At 35.2% G+C, this 21,967-nt stretch overlaps 1 protein-coding gene across 2 annotated transcripts in view; it reads right to left on the bottom strand.

The window, feature by feature from the left end:
• STS (steroid sulfatase) overlaps positions 1-21,967 on the bottom strand; it is a 109,049-nt gene that overhangs the window by 45,796 nt on the left and 41,286 nt on the right. For both annotated transcript variants that reach the window (XM_052705669.1, XM_052705668.1), the window contains exons 8-10: positions 12,054-12,191; positions 3,317-3,476; positions 477-598 (exon numbers count right to left, since the gene is read on the bottom strand). In XM_052705669.1, coding sequence (XP_052561629.1) covers positions 477-598; positions 3,317-3,476; positions 12,054-12,191 — 420 coding nt within the window. The remainder of the gene's footprint in view (positions 1-476; positions 599-3,316; positions 3,477-12,053; positions 12,192-21,967) is intronic.

Below are 21,967 nucleotides of genomic sequence, written 5' to 3' on the forward strand. Positions count from 1 at the left end.
CATAAAAAACATGAAAAGGTTATATATAATCCTGAATTAAATTACTGAATAATGACTATGACTCAATGATACTTCTATACTTCGTTATTTCAGTAGTAAAAATGGTCAGATTGGCATCATATTCAAGCTGTTACTCAGCAAGACATCCTATTATCTGTACATTTTCAGACAGATGTAATAGTTAACCTTGACTACTTTGTTCTGCAAAACAGACTATCTTTCAGGCAAATTTAAAAAATAGATTCCTGTATTGGCTTCATATGTAATATTAATGCACAGCAGTAAGTAAATGGAAGATGGTGAAATGGTTCTGTAAATAGGTGTATTTTAGCAAATGAAAAGTGAAAAAAATAATGAAGAATGGTTAGATATTTTAAGTAATTTGTTACTACAGTCAAAGGCTTTTTCGCAATTCTTTTTGAGATGCAATAACAATTATATTAAATATTTAAAGTTGAGTAGGTGAATTCACTTACTGTTTCCTGGATGCCAGCGCACTGCATTTAAATATGCATTACAGTAATGGAAGAGAAATTCATGCTTCGACCGCATAACTTTTCCTTGAAGTAAAGGCATCAGATCATGTCCATCAATAATTCTGAGTAATAAAGCATTTCAAATTCAGAAGAATAATCCAAACTTCCCCTTTCCGTGAAGATGTTATAACTGTGCATTTTCACTTCTTGAAATCTAGCTCTCATGATCTGAATGGTCACTTCCAATTGATCATTTTGGAATAAACCCTTCAGGTGCACTTTCCCTTTGGTTTCTACATTATTTAAGGAAACTATTTTTATATTTTGCCATTAGGAATGATTGCTTCTTCCTCCCACTTCTCTTGCTGAGAATGAGATCAGACATATGTGTGTAAACTACTAAAACACAGCCCTCTGCATGTAAATATATAACTGCTCAAGTTGCTTCGAATTAGTCTGGTTGATGTAACAACTAAGACCAGAGAAATCTCTGCTACATTGTGCTTGCATTCCCTGAAGCAATGGTAATAACTAAGTCCAGTAAATTATGAATGCCAGAATTTAATACAGAACTAGTGGTTTCAAAGCTGAAAATGAACTATGTGTGTTTATCAACAACATATAAACACACCCACACACACAAGTACACATGAACACACAAATACAAGGGCTGTTCCAAAGGTAATGTCTCCTAATTTATTATGTTGGCCCACAATGGCAGAAGAAAAAGCTGGTAGTACAACAATACCTTCCTGCCAATAGCCTATTATTCTGTTGCTCTGCAACAGCAGAGGAGCAGTCTGACAAAATGGTATCTGACATGGAAGTGCATATGAAGCAAATGTAATTTAATTCCTCCATGCAGAAAAAATAGCTCCTACTGACATTCATCAACACTTGCTGAATGTTTATAGAGACCAAACAGTGGATGTGAGCAGAATGAGGTGGTGGGTAGCATGTTTCAGCAGTGGTGATAGCAAGAGCAAGTCACCTCTGTTGGCACAGATTTTTATTCAAGCAGCATGCAGGCTTTTGACCATAGCTAATGGTTATAACTATGTTTAAAAACAGTGTTTTGTAGCTTAAAATTTTCTCAGATTTTAAAATTTTTGCTTAAAATTTAAAATTTTTAAAACACACAAGTGTTATTGTAGTCTTTGTATCTTTTGCAATATGAAATATGAAAATAAATAGGAGGCATTACTTTTTGAGCAATACACGTATAAATTCTCTTTCTTCTGCTGGACAACGTTGATGATATTTTGAAAAAGTATGTCAATTTGCATTGAAATGGAGTTATATAACAAACAAGTCAGTTAAATGTTTCCATAATCTAAGCTAATGAATTGCTGGAATCAGCTGATGAGAGAGAAATAACAATCTGCATTTAATACTTTGTATGAATTACAAATTTTACAAGAAGTTTCATATGAACTTCATTTGTGCTGATATATAAATCAGCACGTAAGTATTTTTTTAAACACTTTGATCAATGTCTTGTAAAAAGATTTTTAAAACTCTTCAACTTCTAAATGCCCATCATTTTTCACGACTATATAAGACCTGTTTCATAACTACTACAAGATAGGCACAAATTCCACTTTTTCATCCCTTGATCTAGATCTGACTTGGCTGCAAGGGGGTACATTTTCAATTTGTGGTGTTTTCTTCTCTGAGTTATTCACTCTGGTTTTGCCCCTGCAAGCATGGCCACTTAAAGCTGAGAGCAGGATAGATTCATGTCTAGTGCATACACCCTGTTTTACAGATTCTTGAAGGGGAAAAAGTTTCCAGTAATATACCTCTAGTAGTCCTGTACAAAGTATAGCCCACATCTGCTAGTTTATATATGAGAATATATAAGCCTGAGACTTCACTCAAGAAATATTAAAATGAAATGCATAAGATCTGCCCTCATTTAGACTAGTCTGAACTGCTTAGGTTTGACAGAGTTCCTGTTTGTAAAGGATGTCTCAGTGCAAGTATGACTAATTTTTCATGTCCTACATATGTCCTGCCCTGCCATTTCCTGCACACACTCCATGAATCATCATTAGCAGAGTAGCTCCTGGCTGATCTACCTCATGTGGATTCTGGATGCTTTGTGCTCAAAAGTTGTTTGTGCATGGCAGAGGTATTCAAAGCTAAGTGTAGCAGCATCTATCTACATATTGGAGTTGGATGGCAGCAGAATTTAGGTGTGTGCACCTGCCTGATGAGAATGGATATCTCCTGAAGAAAATAAAACATATGGATGTGGGAATGTTAGTGAAACGTCTTAGGAAGTTTGAAAGTCCCATGGAGTTTCAGACTACAGGACACTCTTAAGAGATTATTTTTACTCATTTGGTAGAGAACAATAAATTGAATGAAAAGCATAGGTAGCATTTTGATGTGACTTGCTATCCTATGGAAGTGAAGGTTTGACTTATAAAGTTAAAATAATTTAAACTTGTAGGTCCCTTTTCTATCATATTCAGTCATATAGAGCAGAACTTTTTCTGATACATTTGTTCTTACTTTTTGGTAAATAATTCTAGGTCAGCATGTTGCTCTTGGTATTCTCTCACCCTGTAATTGTCCAGTACTCCTTCCCTCCCCTGCAAGCTTACCACACTGGATAACAGAACTGCATTGTAATGCTCTGAACTAGCCACAGAGCTGATCTTTTACAAATGATATCAGCAAAAGAAAAAAAAAACAAAACAAAAAACAAAAACAACAACAACCAAAAACCAACAACAAAAAAAGCCCACCCAAAAGAGTTACAAAAGAAAGTAAGGGAAATATTAGCACTCGATACTGAGTTCTAGCTGTTTATAACTACTGAGTACACATACCTGTCATAGGGCAACTGTGCCCCAGCTAGTTTGACAATGGTAGGAAAAATATCCATGTTACTCGTTGGATCATCAACATAAGTGCCAGCCTGAATCACTCCAGGCCAACGGAGAAGCCCTGGCACACGAATACCTCCTTCCCAGTTAGTTGATTTTCCACCTAAAAAAGAAAGTGTTTGATAAGACACCAGTTTCTTCTTAGAATAATCAATTTAATTATGTTACAGAACTCTCTAAATAAATGAACTGGTAAGAAATTTGCTACAATGATAACAACAATAGAAATAACTGAAAGAAATGGAATATGTGTGTTGAAATTACATTGTTGTGTGAAGCCAACAGTAATTCATGGTTCAAACATTACTCATTTCTCCCTTTTCAAGTAAAAATAAATAATTAATAAAACAAAATATCATAACGAAGTGTTTGAATAGTTCTGCTTCCTCAGTGGCTTAGAACTTCAATGCAACAGGATTTTCAGATCTTCAATACTGTTTTGACTTCTCCATGATTTTTTCCATTTCTGCATTGGAGGATTCAGAATGGATATTTCCTTTGTTTTCATTGCTTAATAATAAGATGGCAACTTTATAGCTGTTCATGTAGAGAGAATTTTCTGGCTGAAATCTTTTAGCTTGTGATTGTTCTGTTATAATACACTACTGTGTATTTTCTTCATAGATTTTATCAAAACATGCAAATATCAACATCAAAACAATGCTGAATATATTATATAGTATAAAATAGCCAGGAAAACATAATTAATTATTACTCTGACATTACAAAAATTAAACTTTCTAATATACAACACTACAACAAGCAAAAAGCTTAAGCTGTTCTTGGAAATCAGAGCGTGTTCTGATTTCAACAAGGCTATTCTTTTAAGACCAGTCTTAAACATCATCTCCTGACATTTAATCAAATGTAATTTCTCACCATAAGGTATATGAGTATCTATTCTGAAAGTTAGAAATTAGATGTGAAGATTATTTTTGTTTAAATTATCGTTGAAGGAAAAGGGACTTCCAAAATAACTATCTAAGAAAATGTAGATTTAAATTTATAAAGATGTTATTTGGTTATTTGGCTTTAAATCCCTACCATTTAGCAGATGGAAGTATGCCCAATATTTAATACTGTTAGTTCAAAAACCAGATAGATGTCAAGAAACTTTGTTCACCTTTTGTACAAAAGATGTCTCTACCTCTCTATGTACAACAGTCATTTGCACTTTAAAAGAAAGTTGGGCATTTTATGTTACCCAGCAGGAAAGTGTCAAGGTTAATATCTCAACTGACTTATGAATCACAGTAAATCCTACTGAGCAGGAGTACTTAAGTCTGAACATGAACTCAGGAAAAGGATATTAAATTATAGATGTTTGCAAATTAAGATATTTTTTCTGTGAAAATTTATCCCAGGGAGGTGATGTACTGAGACGAGACGGATCCTAGTTCTGTGTAAACATCACAAGAGCTTGTTGGCTGTACAACGTGGAGAAAATCCTGAGACAGTATCTACCTTCTAAAGGTAATTTTCATTGCTGTGCTCCTCTTACTTCTGCACATTTGTCTGAACCTAGTAACAGTGTTTTGTAGATTGAACTGTTCAAATAAATTATATTTTTATTGTTGCTTTGATCTTTGTCTTGTGTAATCTGAAGTAATTTCAAGGTAAGTGTTGAAACCCATTCCCACACACACTGCAACTTCTAAACCTGAGATATTGGATAACTTTTAGAGCTACTAAATTCACAGCACAATTTTCCTGAATCATTATAGAGATAGAAAACTTCCAAATAACCCCAGCACAAACAGAGTGCGCAGCAAACTGCCTGCCTACTGTGAGATACAAAAAGCAAAAATGGACTCCACAGTAGGACTATCTCCTTGTGTACTTCTAAGAAGAAGAGACTGTTTGCCTTTGAAAAGACTAATTGGAGCATAATTTTTTTACAAATCTAGAGGAAATATCAGGAAGATAGAAAAATAGCAGGGAACTAGGGCACGAATGACAGGGTTACTGAGGAAGACTGTATTCTATTATCTATGCCTACATGGTTTCCTGCTTTACTAAAACTTTGTTTAGTGACGTCACTAGATTTACTTGAAATGAAGTATGAAAGTTTTTATATTTGTTGTCTTTAAAATTGTAGCTGTTCCATGTTATTCAAGCTACCTGTTTTTATATCAAGCTTTCATACTGATGCTTGAAACATGAAGCAAACATTCAAACAGCTGAAATATTAAAAAAAAATAAAAATTCCAAAAAAGCTCATTATGTAAAAAAAAAATCTCTTGCTATTCCAAACTCTAACTCATTAATTTTCTATTTTGCTTGGAGTCAGCAACACTGAAACAGAGAAAAGACAGCAACTTAGCAGTCTGTATGCCTGGCAAACTCTACACAGAGTAGCAATATTTTATTTTTCTTCTTTTAAATTATTCTGAAATGTTTTTAAAACAGTATAAAACACCCCAGGCTGTATTTTCATGTTTAGCTATCTAAGCTCTCTGAATAGTTGAATCCTTTAGTATTTTATTGAACAACAGCCTACATCTACCTTTTTCTGAGAACTGCAGGAGCAGACAAGCAATAGACATAACTCTCTGCAGTCATCCACAACATGATCTCAAATTTCCATTTTAACTACATCTCAAATCTTAGCCATAAGAATACCTCTTTTTCCCCTCCCTCTGGTTTAAAATGACTGCTATTACCTAACTCTGGGAATAGAGCTTGTATGAAAGTTGATATACAAAAGAGAACTCTGTGGTATATCACTACTAACATTTTGAATGATGCATGATGAAAAGTATTTAAAAGAACTTTTTTTGGATCATATGGATTATAACCATGCTACCATTTCATTCCTGCTTGAATTCATATAAAAATAAACCCTTCAAAACCTATTTTTTTCGTGAATGAAAATACAAAGAAATTAATTGTTTGCCTGCCTCTTTGTTGTAGACTTTTCACTACAAATATTGATAATCAGATCTGGTTGCTATTGTCTATCTTACAAAAGTATCAAATAACTATTTGTTTTCACTTGCATGCATACTCATTATTACACTGATTTTCAATCCTTTTTAATGTACTTCTTTTGTTAATTTTCAACTTGAACTGTTCCTATAGAAGTGAAACTAATAAGATACAGATCATATGGACATATTACCATCTTCATCTTTCTTCTAAATAAGAAAATTCTCCCTCAAGATATTTTCTGATTCAGTCAAAATTACAGGATGGCTGGATTATTAAAAATAATAATAATAATAATTGGACCACTTCAGAGAATGGAAGAATACAGCACAATGGAAACAAATTCAATGCCTGTGCTTATTAAAGTCCAAAGTGAAACTTCAACCAACATTACTAGACATTTATTAGCACAGTTTCTGCATCCGAAATAGGAGTCAATTTGATTTCTCTGTGAATTACAGAAAGGAAAAGGTTTACTAATAACATAAACACTGCTGAATGAACTGGTCACTGCAGTATAGTAAAAATGCTTCAATTTCAGTAAAAATATCAGCTAGTTCTTTTCACTGTTCTGTGTTGAGCACTCACAGATCTATAATAGATGTCATGTGAAAATTAGGGGATAAGTCAGTAAGAAATATTGGTTTTGTCATGTATCATTCACTATGTATCATTAACTGGAGGATTCCAAAGGAACTGATGGGCCTAAAGGGTGCAAAGGACTTATTGGTCAAAGAGGTTCATATGGAATTGACACATTTCCAAGAGAAAGTAATTACTTAAAAAAACACTAAGAAGCTAGGAAAAAGTATATTATCAAGTGTGCACGCAAGAATCATTCAGAAGAATCACTCAATCATGCTGGATAGAAGATCCTACTAAAATAGTCATTCAATTTTTGCTACAGAGGCTGTATCTACATTTAAGACTTCAAAAGATCCATGATCAGGACCTTCAAGAAAAGTTTCTGGAATATTAAATATGGGCTAGGGGACCAAAAATTGTCATGAATCAAAATCTGACTAACAGTTGGGGAAAAAAAATGTAATAGGTTATGACACATTCTACTCTGCACTATGTCCTCCATTATTTTAATATATTTACTTCAATATTGGAACTGGAGAGAGTTGTAAAACTGAACAAAATCTACATGTGACAGACTGTATCACTGATCTGTGAAATTCAGGAGAAAAGAGAATGGACTTCTTGCCAAGTGGGATGAAGAAGGATGACAAGATTCAAGTTCGAATTCTATATGAATATTTTTCTATAATGGAAAATATAGAAAAAATAACTGAGCTAGAGTCTATGCTCTCAGTTATTCATACAGTGAGCTTAGCTGTACACACAATAAAATGGACCTATGCTAATCCTAATGTTTAAAGCACACTTGTAATCAATAAAATAAAAAAATAGCGGGTGGGATACAAAATGAAGATGCTAATAGAAAAATTTAAATAGATAAATGAATAGTAGTATTCATGGAAAATATGAAAAGGCTATTTCAAGAGAATGTATTGCACAATTAGAAATATTTCACAGAAGAAAAAAAATCCACAATAAGAAATCAGGGACAAGGGATAACACATCAATCAAACAGAGCAGACACTAACCAGACAATATTTTTCCGAATGAAGCATTAAGGGGAAAGAGGCATAATGAAAATATAGAAAAGAGAGGTAAGATAAGGAAGATATAACGGCTTATTACTCCTTTATCAAATAAGAAATATTACACTTCAAGGAGATGTTTAATGGAATCTGAAATTGTCCCACTTCAAAACAGTGACTGTCTTTAATATGGATTTCATTGCTAAAGAATTTTAAATCAAAGTGGACCTTCATACTTATATGATGAAAAATTGTAATAGTTAATGCTAAAAGCCTTTCTAGAATTGTAATTGTCAAGATTTGTGTCTAAAACCAAGGTCATACTGGAAGTTTTCTCTGAAGAAGAGAAGCATAGCTCCTGCGTCTTTCTCAGAGGCTTCTGGTTTTGACATCTGTCAGAAAAAGGTAACTGGAAAGAGGGCCCACTGTTTTAATCCATCACTTCCATATTACCTTATAATATCTTCTAAGAAAAAAGGATACTGGAAAATCACACTAGGTATCAACTACTTTAACACCATGTTAGTTCTGGTTTCTAATTTCAAAAGATATCCAAATTTAGTGATCTTCCACAATCAGAATCTAGACTAATAATAACCTCAAATAATATTTTTTTGCCATTCAGTCTTGCAGTGAAAGCCTAAGTCTCCAAACTCCTCTTAAATTTTATTATTGGTGCTGATTTGGCTGGATATTAAGTCAAATTAGTGAGTACAACTTGTGGGGATCTGTTGAGAGCTTTTGATTCAGGGCAGTACAATTATTGCTAAATATATTGTACCAGCTTCAACAAGAGGGTTAAGTGTCTTGATTCATATTTACATTCAGATCACAGAATCACAGAATCACAGAATCACAGAATTGTAGGGGTTGGAAGGGACCTCCAGAGACCATCAAGTCCAACCCCCTGCCAAAGCAGGTTCCCTACAGTAGGTCACACAGGTAGGCATCCAGGCAGGTCTTGAACATCTCCAGAGAAGGAGATTCCACCACCTTCCTGGGCAGCCTGTTCCAGTGCTCAGTCACCACCAGATAGCACTCATATACAAAAAGGTAAGATTATCTACCAAATGCAGGGAAGAAAGACACAAGTATCTCCCAGTATTGCAAATGAATAAAGCTCCTAGTGCATGCACACATAACCACAAGCATATAGGGACTGTTCTTTTTCATTTTTCAGTCACACTGCTACAACAGTGTCTGAGATTTACATACTTCACAGGTCTGTTTTTCTCTAATTCTACCAGAGATGTACAGAGCCTTAACACTTGATGGCAAATATGAATAAATCCTTATGTATGAAAATTGCTTATTATGCAATCGATAGTATCCACTTCAGGTCTTCTGCAAATTATTCTTAATATACTTGTTAAATTGAGGACTGATACAGAGATGGAGACAGCGAAAGATAAAACAGAGTTCACTGTATTTTAAAACTGAAAATATATACTCAGCTGATTGCAAAGGTCTTAATTTCTTTGTATTTTGTTAAAAATCTCTCTCATACAATAACTGTTTCTTACGTAGCAATTATTTTTTTCATAGTACATTGCAGTACTTCCAGTATAGCATAAGAGGCAACTGCAAGCCATGTTATAATTCATTTTGAAAATAAAAGGCATACTATTCCCAAGATAACCCTATCAATCAGATTTTTATTAATTCAGATAAGATCTATTTCAAATTGCTCTCTGTTCTATAAGTATGAATACAAAATTCTGTGAAGCTTAATAGAAAATACTCCATTCAATCAAACTATTCCACAGGAAGGCATATTCCCCAGAGTACTTGTGATCTTTCTTTCTCGTCATCATTTATCCTCTGTCTTAGGTCCGGCATCCTAGAAGGGAAATAATTTTTGGAGCTTCTAAAACACCTCAGGCTGTGCCTTCAGCTACAAATATGTAACCATATGGTTCCTTAATTACTTAAAGCACCACATAAGGCTTATGTGCTAATGTTTAAGATAGATTTCACTGTGGTGTTAACCCAAGGGAATCCACATGATACTCTGTAACCTCATGACTTTGGCATTACTTGTTTTGCTTGTATAGCAACTCCTTTGTAGCTCTCTTAAAATCCAAGGGTAATTTTTCAGAAAGATGCCTGCTGACTAAAAGGAGTGGAGTCCTTTCACTTGAAAACTTCACTGTGCTGTTATTGCTTACTCTACATATCTTTCTTCCTTTGTGCAGTTTTGCAGATGTTACAAGACAGATTCACCAGAGGATCATGCTGCCATCCAGAGGAACCATGATGGGATGGAGTAATTGGCTAACTGGAAACTCATGAAGTTCTGCAAAGGGATGTGCCAAAACTGCCTCTGTGGAGAAATCTGCTGTGCCCTTGCATCAGGAAAGGCTAGGGACCAACCATCTTTGCAGAGAAATATCTGCAGGTCCTGGGACATGACAAATTGAATATGAGGTAGCAATGTAGAATTGGGGCAATGAAGGCTAGCAATATCTGTGGTTACAGTACGAAGAATGTTGATAGAAGGTCAAGACAGGTGATTCTTTCATTCTTTTCAGACCTAATGAGACATGCCTGAAATGCTGATTTCAGTGCTGGGATCACCAGTACAGAAGAGATATGGACACGGAGTGAGTTCAAAGGTGAGCCATGAAAAAGATAATGCAGTTTATTCACAGAATCGCTCAGGTTGGAAAAGATTATCGAGTCCATCCACAACCTAACCATACTACCCTAACTCTAACGACCCTCTGCTAAATCACGTCCCTAAGCACCACATCCAAATTGTTTTTAAACACGTCCAGGGATGGTGACTCGACCACCGCCCTGGGGAGCCTATTCCAGTGCTTAACAACCCTTTCCATAAAAAAGTTTTTCCTGATATCCAACCCAAACTTACCCTGGTGCAACTTGAGGCCATTTCCACTCATCCCGTCACCTGTCATCAGTGTGAAGAGATCAACCCCACTCTCACTGTAAGCATCTTTCAGATATTGAAAGAGAGCAATAAGGTCCTTCCCTCAGCCTCCTTTTCCCCAGACTGAACAGCCCCAATTCCTTCAGTCTCTCCTCGTAGGCCGTATTCTCCAAGGCCTTCACCAGCCTTGTTGCCCTTTTCTGGACCTGCTCCAGCACCTCCATGTCCTTTCTGTACTGAGGTGCCCACAACTGAAAACAGTACTCAAGGTGGGGCCTCACCAAGTCGGAGTACAGGGGGGAAAATTACTTCTGTAGTCCTGCTCACCACACCATTCCTGATATAAGCCAGGATGTTTGGCCTTCTTGGCCATCTGGGCTCACTGCTGACTCATATTCAGCCTACTGTCCCTCAGTATACCAAGGTCCCTTTCCATCAGGCAGCTTTCCGGTTACTTCTTCCCAAGCCTGTAGAGTTGTCTGGGGTTGTTGTGACCAAAATGCAGGACTCAACATTTGGCCATATTTAATCTCATATAATTAACCTTGGCCCATCAATCCAGTCTATCCAGGTCAATCCAGTCTATGTCTATCCAGGTGTAGTGGAATTCTTAGGTCACAGCCTGAACCAATGGGTGAGCTATGTGAGTACATGAGTGTCTGGAGTGGCGGGAGGGGGGTTTAGAGCCATTCCTTCTGTCTCCACAATAGTTCCATCTGCCATCTGAGCCTCTCTTTTCCCCCCACCCTTCTCTGCTGTGGCGCAATGGTATGAATGGAGGAGGATCACATTCCTCAGTTCGTCATTTTCTCCAAACTGTTACTGGGAGGGGTGAGTTTATTCCTCATGGATATCTTCTCCTATAGCACCTATTTCTCAAGTAAAGGCTCTGTCATTGCCTTTGTTTGCTCTACACCAGGTCAATAGAATCATGGAATCTTAGAGTTGCAAGAGACCTCTAAAGGTCATCTAGTCCAGCTCCCCTACAATGAAAACAGACATCCACAGGTAGACGAGGTTGCCCAAGGCCTGATGCAGCCTTGTCTTGAAAGTCTTCAGTCCTTCATTGTATTATATATATCCAAGCCTGTGCTTGGATTTAGTGTGAAGGTCATGAGCATTTACTATTAAGAAATTGAAATTTTGAAATTTTTGACCCTAGAGTATATTACAGATTTGGAAAAAAAAAACCAAGACAATATTTTCTGACACAATTAAAAAAAAAAAAAAAAACACATCAGAGAACATTCACCTTTATATATACCGTTGCAACCTCCATGGACTTCTCCAGAACTAGAGATTTCTTCAATATGAGCCCCTTGGTCAGATGAAAAGTATACAAGAGATCTGTTGCTCAGATTATAATTCTCCAGCACATCCAGAATCTGTCCTAAAAAGAAATAATAATAATAAAAAAACATAGTGCTTTTGGGTGGCTTGCTGTAATTAATCTTGGCAAGTACAAATACACATAGTAATTGACAATATACAGTATGCAGAAGGGGACAATTTTACACAGCCTGTTGCAGTCAAGACTATGGTTCCATTGCAGCGGGGTTTCCTGAAGTATAAAATGAGAAGATTTGTGTACAACTGAAAAATGAGCTAATCCACAGAGAGCCAGTGATCTTTGGAAGCAGTTGCTCTCAATGACAAAAACTCCACAGCAAGAAACCGGTTTCTGAAAGAGTCTCAGTATACAGAATACAGTTAAGAGTTTGGGGGTCAAGCTGTGCTGCCTAGCAACCAGTAGAGGCAACATGGCAAAAACCCGTGTGAATGGTAGAATAAGAAATTCTCACCAAAAAAAAAAAAAAAGTTAAGGTATGGAATGGTTTTGGAGGCAACATGGTTTCATGATCAAGCCTACTAATTAGTCACTAATTTGTTGTCATACAAGAATAGACATCTATTAACTTTTAATATGCAAGGTAACAAGCACACGTGTGCACATAATTAAAAGAAAAATCCACATGGTTATGTTCTGAAATTCCAACACAGAGTCATTCCTCACATTCATTTACACAAAAGACTTCTTTCCCTTGGCACAGCAGAGGAGTCTTGCACTGCACATACATCTACATCTATTTAGACCGAATTCTTTAAAGAAGGCTTCTCTACTAATGAGTGTGAAGCCACTCTTTGTAACTCTTTGTAACTTGCTCCAGTGAATTTAATACTGATTAGGAATCAAAAATTATTGGCCTTGGAAACTAACCAAAGAATAAGAATATAGCATACATTAGCCTGCAAATAAGCTTTAACCTTATTCTTCAGGGATCCCAAAGCATATAAAGATAATTTTTGAGGCCTGTAACTAGTGGTGTTTCTCAGAGGTCAGTGCTGGTTCTGGTCTTGTTCAACATCTTTATCAGTGATGTGGATGAAAGGATAGAGTCCAAACTCAGCAAATTTGCTGATGACAAAAAGCTAGAAGTGGCTGACACATTGGAAGGCTGTGCTACCATTCAACAAGACCTATAGAGACTGGAGAATTGGGCTGGGAGGAACTTGATGAGGTTTAACAAGAACAAGTGTACATACAGTCTTGCACCTGAGGCAGAATAACAGCATGCATCTGTACATACTGGGGGTCGATCTGCTGGAGAGGAGTTCTGCAGAGAAGGACTTATGAGTCCTAGTTGACAAGAGGCTGGCTATCAGCCAGCAATGTGCCCTTGTGGCCAAGAAGACCAATGATATCCTCAGGTGCATTAAAAAGTGTATGGCCAGCAGGCTGAGGGAGATGATCGTCCCCCTCTAATCTGCAATAATGAGGCCATATTTAGTATACTCTATCCAGTTCTGAGCTCTGCAGATCAAAAAAGCCAGGGATCTCCTGGAAGGAGTTCAGCAGAGGTCCACAAAGGGCCTGGAGCATCTCCCATATGAGGAGAGGCTGAGTAACCTGAGTTTGTTCAGCCAGGGAAAAGAAAGATTGAGGGGGATCTGATTAATGTTCATAACTATCTGAAGGGAGGTGGGAGGCAAGTGGATGAGGTCAGGCTCTTCTCAGTGGTGCAGATTAATAGGACAAGGAGTAATGGCCTAAAACTTGAACATAGGAAGCTCTGTACTAACAAGTGGAAGAATTTATTTCTGATTAGGATGACAGAGCACTGGAACAGGTTAGGTTATCCAGAGAGACTCCTTCTATGGAGATATACAAGACCCATCTGGAGGCCTACCTGTGTGGCCAATTGTAGGGTACCTGCTTTAGCAACCCCTTCAGTTCTGAGATTCTGTGATTTTCTCTTGATCCTTTTTATTTATACATTCTGGCACGCTCCAATTTGAATGTTAATTTTGACTGGCTCAATTGTCCTCTCAGAATTAATTAATTCAAATAGCACACTATTGTCATAGACTCACATTCTCAATGCACTCACAGAAATGAACCAAAACTTCGGTTTCTATTCTTATTTTGAACAGCTACACCTTCTATAACGAACACTGTATAAATAACCGATAAAGTGTCTAAAATAAGATCCATTAAAGTACATCTGAATGATATGGTTTCTGTTAACAAATGTCATACATCTACTTATTAGCATTTCTAAAAGGTAGCCAAAACAATAAAAATGCAATGCATGTAGTGTAAGCAGATATCTTTGACATACTGCCATACATTATATCAATTTTGAAAGCAAAGAATGTAAAATAAGCAAAATATAAATTTTCTTATTTTCCAATAACAATATGTGTATTTTTTACTCTTCTAATTTTATTATTTCTTCAGATTATAAAGATAATTTAGAATTAAGCTAAGACTGATGTATAAACATACTGAGATAATCTTAGTTAATGAACAAGGAGGATTTTCACCCAGGCTGTTTTAGCTGACTAACTTTTTAAAAGGTGAATCATTACTGCAAAAAGGCCTTTTTAAAAAATCTATTGACTAAAAAGAAAAAACAGGCAATTAATTGAAAAGTAAATATTAGTAAAAGTAAACATTAGAGACCAAACAAAGTAATCTGAAATGCAAGAAATTTACTACGTAAGTTAAATTTTCATGACTGTTGTGGACAGCTAAACGTGATCAGAGTAAGATGGTAACAGTATTGCTTCCCACAAAATATGACTGGATACTTATCATACATCATCATATATGATCTTTGATTAAAAGAATGGGGCTTTTGCATGCCTAGCTGATCTGTTTGAATCCCATTTCTAGTTTCTGAACAAAATACAAATGTAAAAAGCTTGTAAAAGTAAAAAGTTTATTCAGAATATGAAACTGTGGGATAAATAAGTCAAAACACTTGGAAAACTGTAGCTCAGTTTTAGCAATGATGGCTTGAAATCCCCAATGCAGGAAACTATTAATAAAAATAGAAAGATGCTTTATCAAAAAGACTGTATTGAAAGTCTTGTTCTAAAAAATTAAGATCCATACTGATCTTGGTGAATGCCATTGCTTACATATTTCTGGTTTGAACAGAACAGATTTTAAAAGACAGCATTCCAAACAACAAAATAAATCTAACACTGAAAGAGCTGCACAAATTCTGAACCTACTGAGCAACTATAATTTCATTCAACCTTCTCCTCCTATTAGCATTCTAGAAATGTATATTCCAATTCAGTGGCTAACATTGAGTCAGAGACATATGATCATTAGACAGTGTTCTTTCATTTACACAAAAATAAATAAATAAATAAAATAATTCAGAATAGCATTAAGATGTTGCCTGTTTTAATTAAGATGATGTTTCAAAATTTAAGCAAAGCTTCTTCTGAAAAATGCTGAGCTCTCTACATTCTGTTCTCCACTCTCATTTCAAGCTATGTTAAATTATAGGATTGTTTCATTGTGAAAGTGAAAATGCTGACTTCAGTGGACTGATACTCATGTAAAAATGACGAAAGCAATTGACTCTACTCTTTAGGAGGAAACAGACAGCACTATGCCACTATTCAACTTGACTAACACGAGCATAAATGGAAGATGAACCTACCTATATAATGCTGATGTTAATTTTTGAAGTTTTTAACCGTGTAAGATTCCCTCTATGCTCACGCACATTATGTTATAGGATTTATAAAAAATGACTACTTGTTTGAAAACATGGCACAAACACTGAACAATAAAGTGTTATAAATGTATTAACAATTAGGAAATCTCTTCCAGTCAAGCAAGAGTATGAAAAATATATTTGCTTCATAATTAACTTACAGTCATTTGAAGTCAATAGACAGAAGGGTTACCTGTATTAATTTGAAATAATGTAGAATCTTGATGAAATTATGGGGGGAAAAATGCTCTAGAATATAAACTATAGAATACATGTGTGTAGTGTAGGCACTAGGAAAAAGATCTCTCAACTCATTAGGAAAGCTTTAAAATAGTTTGCTTGATTCAAAGTAAAGTAAGATTCAGAAGGAGGTTTAAAGATGGCTCAGGACAAGACAGTTCATGACAAAAGAAATTTCTTTTAATAGAACTTTTTATCCCACCCAGCAGACGTTGACATGACTGTCAAATCCAGAAGTTTATAGTAAGCTTCAGATAATTATTGGACAAAGATTGATCTGGGAAGATCAGCCATCACATCTCTGCCTAGAGAATTTTCTTCTGTTTAGTTTACATGTCAGAATTCCCTGCTGATATTAATGTTTGCTTTTGAATAGCATAACTAATCAGAATGACAAGTAACATGTTTTAAAGCTGAAGGGGCTTACGTCTGAGAATGACAAGCTAAGAGTGTTTTGAATACATGCGCAACTTCCCACACATAACGCCTGCACATATAAATATCTGGAAGCCTATACTGCTCTCATAAAAGATAATGATGTCATTTAGCTAAATATCCACTACATATTAAATTTCTTGGGACCTTCTTCTTGGCACAGGAATTAAATTAAGGTAACCCCATCATCTCTTCCAGGCTCAAAGGCTAATATTTTCACCTTATAAAGACAATGTTGCAACTTCTGCCCACTAACTTTAACACGTTAACAAACATTTTAATCTCTATACTGATTCTGTGTAATAAAAAAGAGACTTCATTCTTTAATGTACTGATCTGATTACAAAGTACACTGACTAAAACCTTTGTATAAAAATCAGCTTAGTAACTGAGATCAACACATCCATATCTTAATTTTAGCTTTTGCACATTTCAGGTTATAAATATGCAAATGTTTTCTGATATGCTTAAAGCTGTACAGTTTCCCCTTGATAAATATGTAAATCAGTTTGTCTCTGCAGTGGGGAAGTAATTATCACTTTCAGACCCACTCATTGAGCACAACACTAGAGGTAAAGATGGAAAATAATAAAACCACTGACAGCAAAATAAGAAGTTGCTGCACATATGGTGAGCAGTACATAAACTCTGCATGAAACTTGTTTAACATTCAGAGCTATAATACAACCACTAGGAAGTGGAAATTATGGGACAAAGTAATAGATTGATAGTACGGAACATTAAGTAGTCCATTAATTGAATGCACTCACCTAAAAAGACATGATTCTGTATAGAGGGATCATTAGCATATGAACCTCAACGGTGAGAGAAAGTAACAGCTAATAAACTGATTAGAAGAGAAAATAAATACATAAGTAATTTTTAAAGTACGTAATAATTCCTGTAGGAAGAAAGCAAAGTTCAGATTCAGTGGAAAGTCTTGAATCAGTCTCACTGTGCTAACATTATTTATAAAGTTACATTACGGATACAATCTGCACAGCAAAGTCTTCTTCAAAGTATAAAGCTGAGATTTAAAATGTGCCAAGTTTTTACTACTATAGTTTAGTGGAATTGTCAATGTCAAAAGGACATTCTGCTACACAAGCATCTTGTTTTGAAAAAGTACATCGTTATAGGTGTTTTAATTAGGAGCAGAGTCAATGGTTTACAGGGTGGTTTGGCCTGGTTCTGTGGCTAACTCTCAGTGCACTTCATGATGTTATGATGTGGAATACTGATAACCAAAAATCATAACACCATGACAAGCAGGAGCATCCATTTGTGATACATCATCACCACTTTATATATTTCTGCTTGCATAACAAAGATTTCTTGGATTTTCTGACCTGGATTCCTTTCTAATTAACTAAACCCAAGAGTAGAATCTGGAAATGCACTTAAAATACTGGCACCACTGAGGAAACAGTCAGTCTATGGAACAACAGTAGAGTTGGTCTGAAGTCAATTTTTTTCTCTGCTGATATCCTGATAGTCTGCAGACACTGACCCCATATCTAAAGTTCCTTTCTACTGTTCTTGACTAGTTGCTAATTTTGGAACAAGATTATGTACATAATATATATAACAGTATATATAACAATATATGTCACAAAATACATGATTCACACACACACACACACACACACTCACACAAACTATATTACATATATAACAATATATATAACAAAAAAGAAGTCATAGTTTGGAAGAACTGGTTTATTCCTACCTGGGAACAAGATCATGTGGTGGCAGAATGAGAAAAAGTCAATTATGGAGTCAAACACAGATGGAGTAACTGCAGCAGAATTGATGTCACCAAGACAGTTTGTATGATAATTTAGTGGCCTTCTCTAAGTGGGAAAAAATACGACTTCTTAGGCACTCAAGAATAGGTAAGTGGGATCATACTTAGGGGTTTATTTCAGTAGGACCTTCTCAAGTGTATGCTCTTTCCCTCCTCTCAAGATGAGACTCAGATGCCCTATGCAACAGCTGGAAACTACATAAACAGGAGCAAGAATAAACAGATGAAGCCCCTGCAAAGACAACTGATTAAGACTTATTCTACCTCAGGATGTACATACTCCAGGGATCTCTGAGCAAGTTTAGAATTAAGTAATGTGTAAATTACATGAATCCTACATGTGTGATGTATCTTAACATATGCATTATATATTACTTATTCAAAATTCATGAGAAACAGCATTTATAAATGACAAAATAATTTGATACTGTCCTTGAGTATGAGACAGTTGTAAACACATTCTACAGTATTACTACTCTATGTATAATTAATTAGATAGCTGCTCCAATGGTAGGTTTTTTTTCTCATATTATACTCTGATAATCTAAACAAATTCTTTATCTATCTGCTTGATCACAGTATCATAGAATCACAAGGCTGGAAAAGAACCTACAATATCATCTAGTCCAACCGTAAAATGATTCTGAAATCAAGGTAGGTTGCCTTGATTTTTTTTTCTCCACAGTACTCTCCAGAATAAAAGGTAGTTCAGATCTGTCATTACCAGAAGTTCAAAAAAGGAAGGACTGATGAATCTTACACTGAAACCCTGCTGGTTGCACAAGAAAGATTCACATGGATGCATAATGGGTGTAATTTACAATCAGCATCCGCATCTACATGAGAGATAGTTACTACACCACCTTTTAAAGTCACTGAAGTAAAATCAATGTTTTCACATGCAGCTCTCTTAAGATGAATGACTTGGCCCCAGAAATTCTGAATTCTTTTCACAGAAGGGGAAAGTGAGCTTCAGCTTCAATTATCTAAACTGCAAGGTAAATTACCTTTCAAATCAGTAAGAAGATAGGTCGAGATTACATGTAGAATATCAGACAAGTATAGTTGGTGGCTCACAGAAGGACCATCTTCTAAAAAATATAACAAGGTAAATGGTGTAGGGTTAGCTAAGATATCAGTATGATTTTGCCCTGCAATCGTAAGCTTGAATTGGCTTGTGACTGTTTGTATAGTCTTACATGGATAATAAAGCTGAGAGTTCAGTTGCGGCTACTGTGGTTGTGAACAGCTGTAAGTACAGTTGCTACATTGATAACAAGGTTTTCATATTCACATTGATAGTAAAACACTAATGATATAGTTTTGGGGATTATTAGAGATCGAAAGTATAACTATTTTGGTGTCCATGTTCCTATTAATATTTAGATAATAAAGTGCTAATAAGTGCACTGCATAAAGCTCACTTTTAGACCTTACATCTATCTTTTCTACACCAGGCTAACTAAAATCATCATTCTTAGCCTGATTACAATGCTAAAATATGAGTGATGGTCATGAGATTTTAGAGGGTCCATCACATTTTTATCTTTCATGACAGATGTGATAACTTCTTGGGCAAATTTGCATCATAATTCTGAGAATAAGATGCCATTTTATCTGTACAACTAAGATGCATAGTGCAAAGTATACTGCCTACTACCCCAGGATCTCCTGTGTTTTCCTCCAAATTCTGGAAAGGGTTTAGGTGAACTGTAATGGCAATCAAAGGATACTATTCATTTTTGAATTAGACTGTCAGATGAAATTAAGACTTCAATTGTTTGATCATTTCAATAAAAGTTTATGGTAATTGATAACCTTAGAGTGATAAAAGAAACACTTCTCTATATCTTCAAAGGTTTAAACATTTATTAGAGTCAGATTTAAATTGAATATGTATATATTCTTAGATCCAAATGCATAATGCCAAAATTTTTTTCAGATTAAAGTATGAATAATTTTAAACAGGTAAGCAAATGTAATACTATATTTTAATCTTCTGCACTTTTTTTGAAAAAAAAGTTATATGTCAGTGTCTTGTTTCATTTTTATAACTTATCAAACAAAACTGAAACTGCCATAAAATTGTTTGACCTTTCATGTTTCACTAGACAAGCTTTTTTATCTTTGCTGAATTTGTAACTGAGTTTAGACATCGTATACTATAAAGCAAAAAGTATTTTTATCAGGATGTGATTAGCATTCGTCATCAAATCTTTATTATTTTCATTTTGTAGCTTTCTGATTTTAATTATTGTCAAAATCCAATCTTATATGAAGGTAGCTGCTCATTAATTCACACACAGAATGGAAGACTCTTGTTTTTTTGCCCTCCTGACATGATGTCTCCATTTTTCCCAATCATTGTGCAGGCTAGTCAGGTCACCTACTTCTCTAAATGCTTTTGGGCAACTCAGTGCCTTTTGTGACCTAAGACACTTGAAGTCTACTGTGCAATCACTGTCTCCAAATCACACTAGCAGTGAATGAATCTCTGCACAGACACTTTTAATATCAATAAGAAAGAATGTCTGACCGTGAAAATTGTTCTCAGGGAACTTTCCACCATAGAATGTAAACTCCAATGTAAACTCAAGATGACATTCTAAACTTTAGGAGGTGAGAATAATCAAGAAAATTTAAGGCCACAAATATTTCAGCATGTTTAATTTATTTTGTTTTTTTAATAATTATCTCTCTCTTTTTTCTTTTTTCTTTTTTTTTTTTTTAATGTGTGCATATTCAGTATAGCAGTATTTACACAGCTTTAAGCTACTTAGGATACTATCAGAAGGGAAAACAAGTAACTTTATTTCTCGTCTTCATCACTGATTATTGATGTTTATCTCAAAAGACTGACAAACTATCTTGTAAAACAAGACTTTAAATCCTTAATTCATTTAAGTACTCTTGAAAAAAAAGGAAATTCAGACTAGACTAGGAAAGAGTTTTTGCTTAAGTTTCACAGCAGTATTCACTGTTAAAACAGATGTCTACGGGAAAAGAATATAAGCTGTCTTTTTCTGTTGAGAAGTCTAGGAAAGACATTAGTCTCAGATTAGGTTGGAACAACTTGAGGTCTTAGCTTAGGTAAAGATGTATTTGATGTCCCCCAAAAAATGATGGAATGAGGGCGTTGAGATCATCAGTGTGTTTCTTTGCCTTTTCTCTACCAAATTTTTACTCATGAATAAAGCAAAATGTGATGCAGAATTACTAACATAGCTACTAACTTGAGTTTACTAATGTTCAGATACAATACAAATGCTAGTTGTCATTTGGTTTGTAATGGGAAGTTACAGAAAAGGAAGTTGGGAGACTTTCCAGTGTTAATTGTGAGAAGAAAGCAAAGCATTTCTGGAAATCTCTGCTTTGTATACCAGAATCCCACTAAGATTATTTATTAAGGATAAATCTGAAAGTTAAATTTGAAAGGGGAAAGATAATTCACCTAAGTAACACTACAGATCAATTGAAATATTAACATAGATACAAGAAACAAAGTAATCTAACTGCAAATCTGATGAAGGGATTGTTATAACTAAGATAAACTCTTCAAGGCACAGATAGCAAGCAATGACAAGGAAGGCCCAAAGAGAATATTTCATAAATATGGTGAGGGTGCTATTCTGTAAGTGAGAGGCAGTTACAGAGGATTAGAGAGGG

The sequence above is a fragment of the Tympanuchus pallidicinctus genome, unplaced genomic scaffold (assembly GCF_026119805.1).
Source record: "Tympanuchus pallidicinctus isolate F22 unplaced genomic scaffold, pur_lepc_1.0 scaffold6, whole genome shotgun sequence".
Classification (NCBI taxonomy): Eukaryota; Metazoa; Chordata; class Aves; order Galliformes; family Phasianidae; genus Tympanuchus; species Tympanuchus pallidicinctus.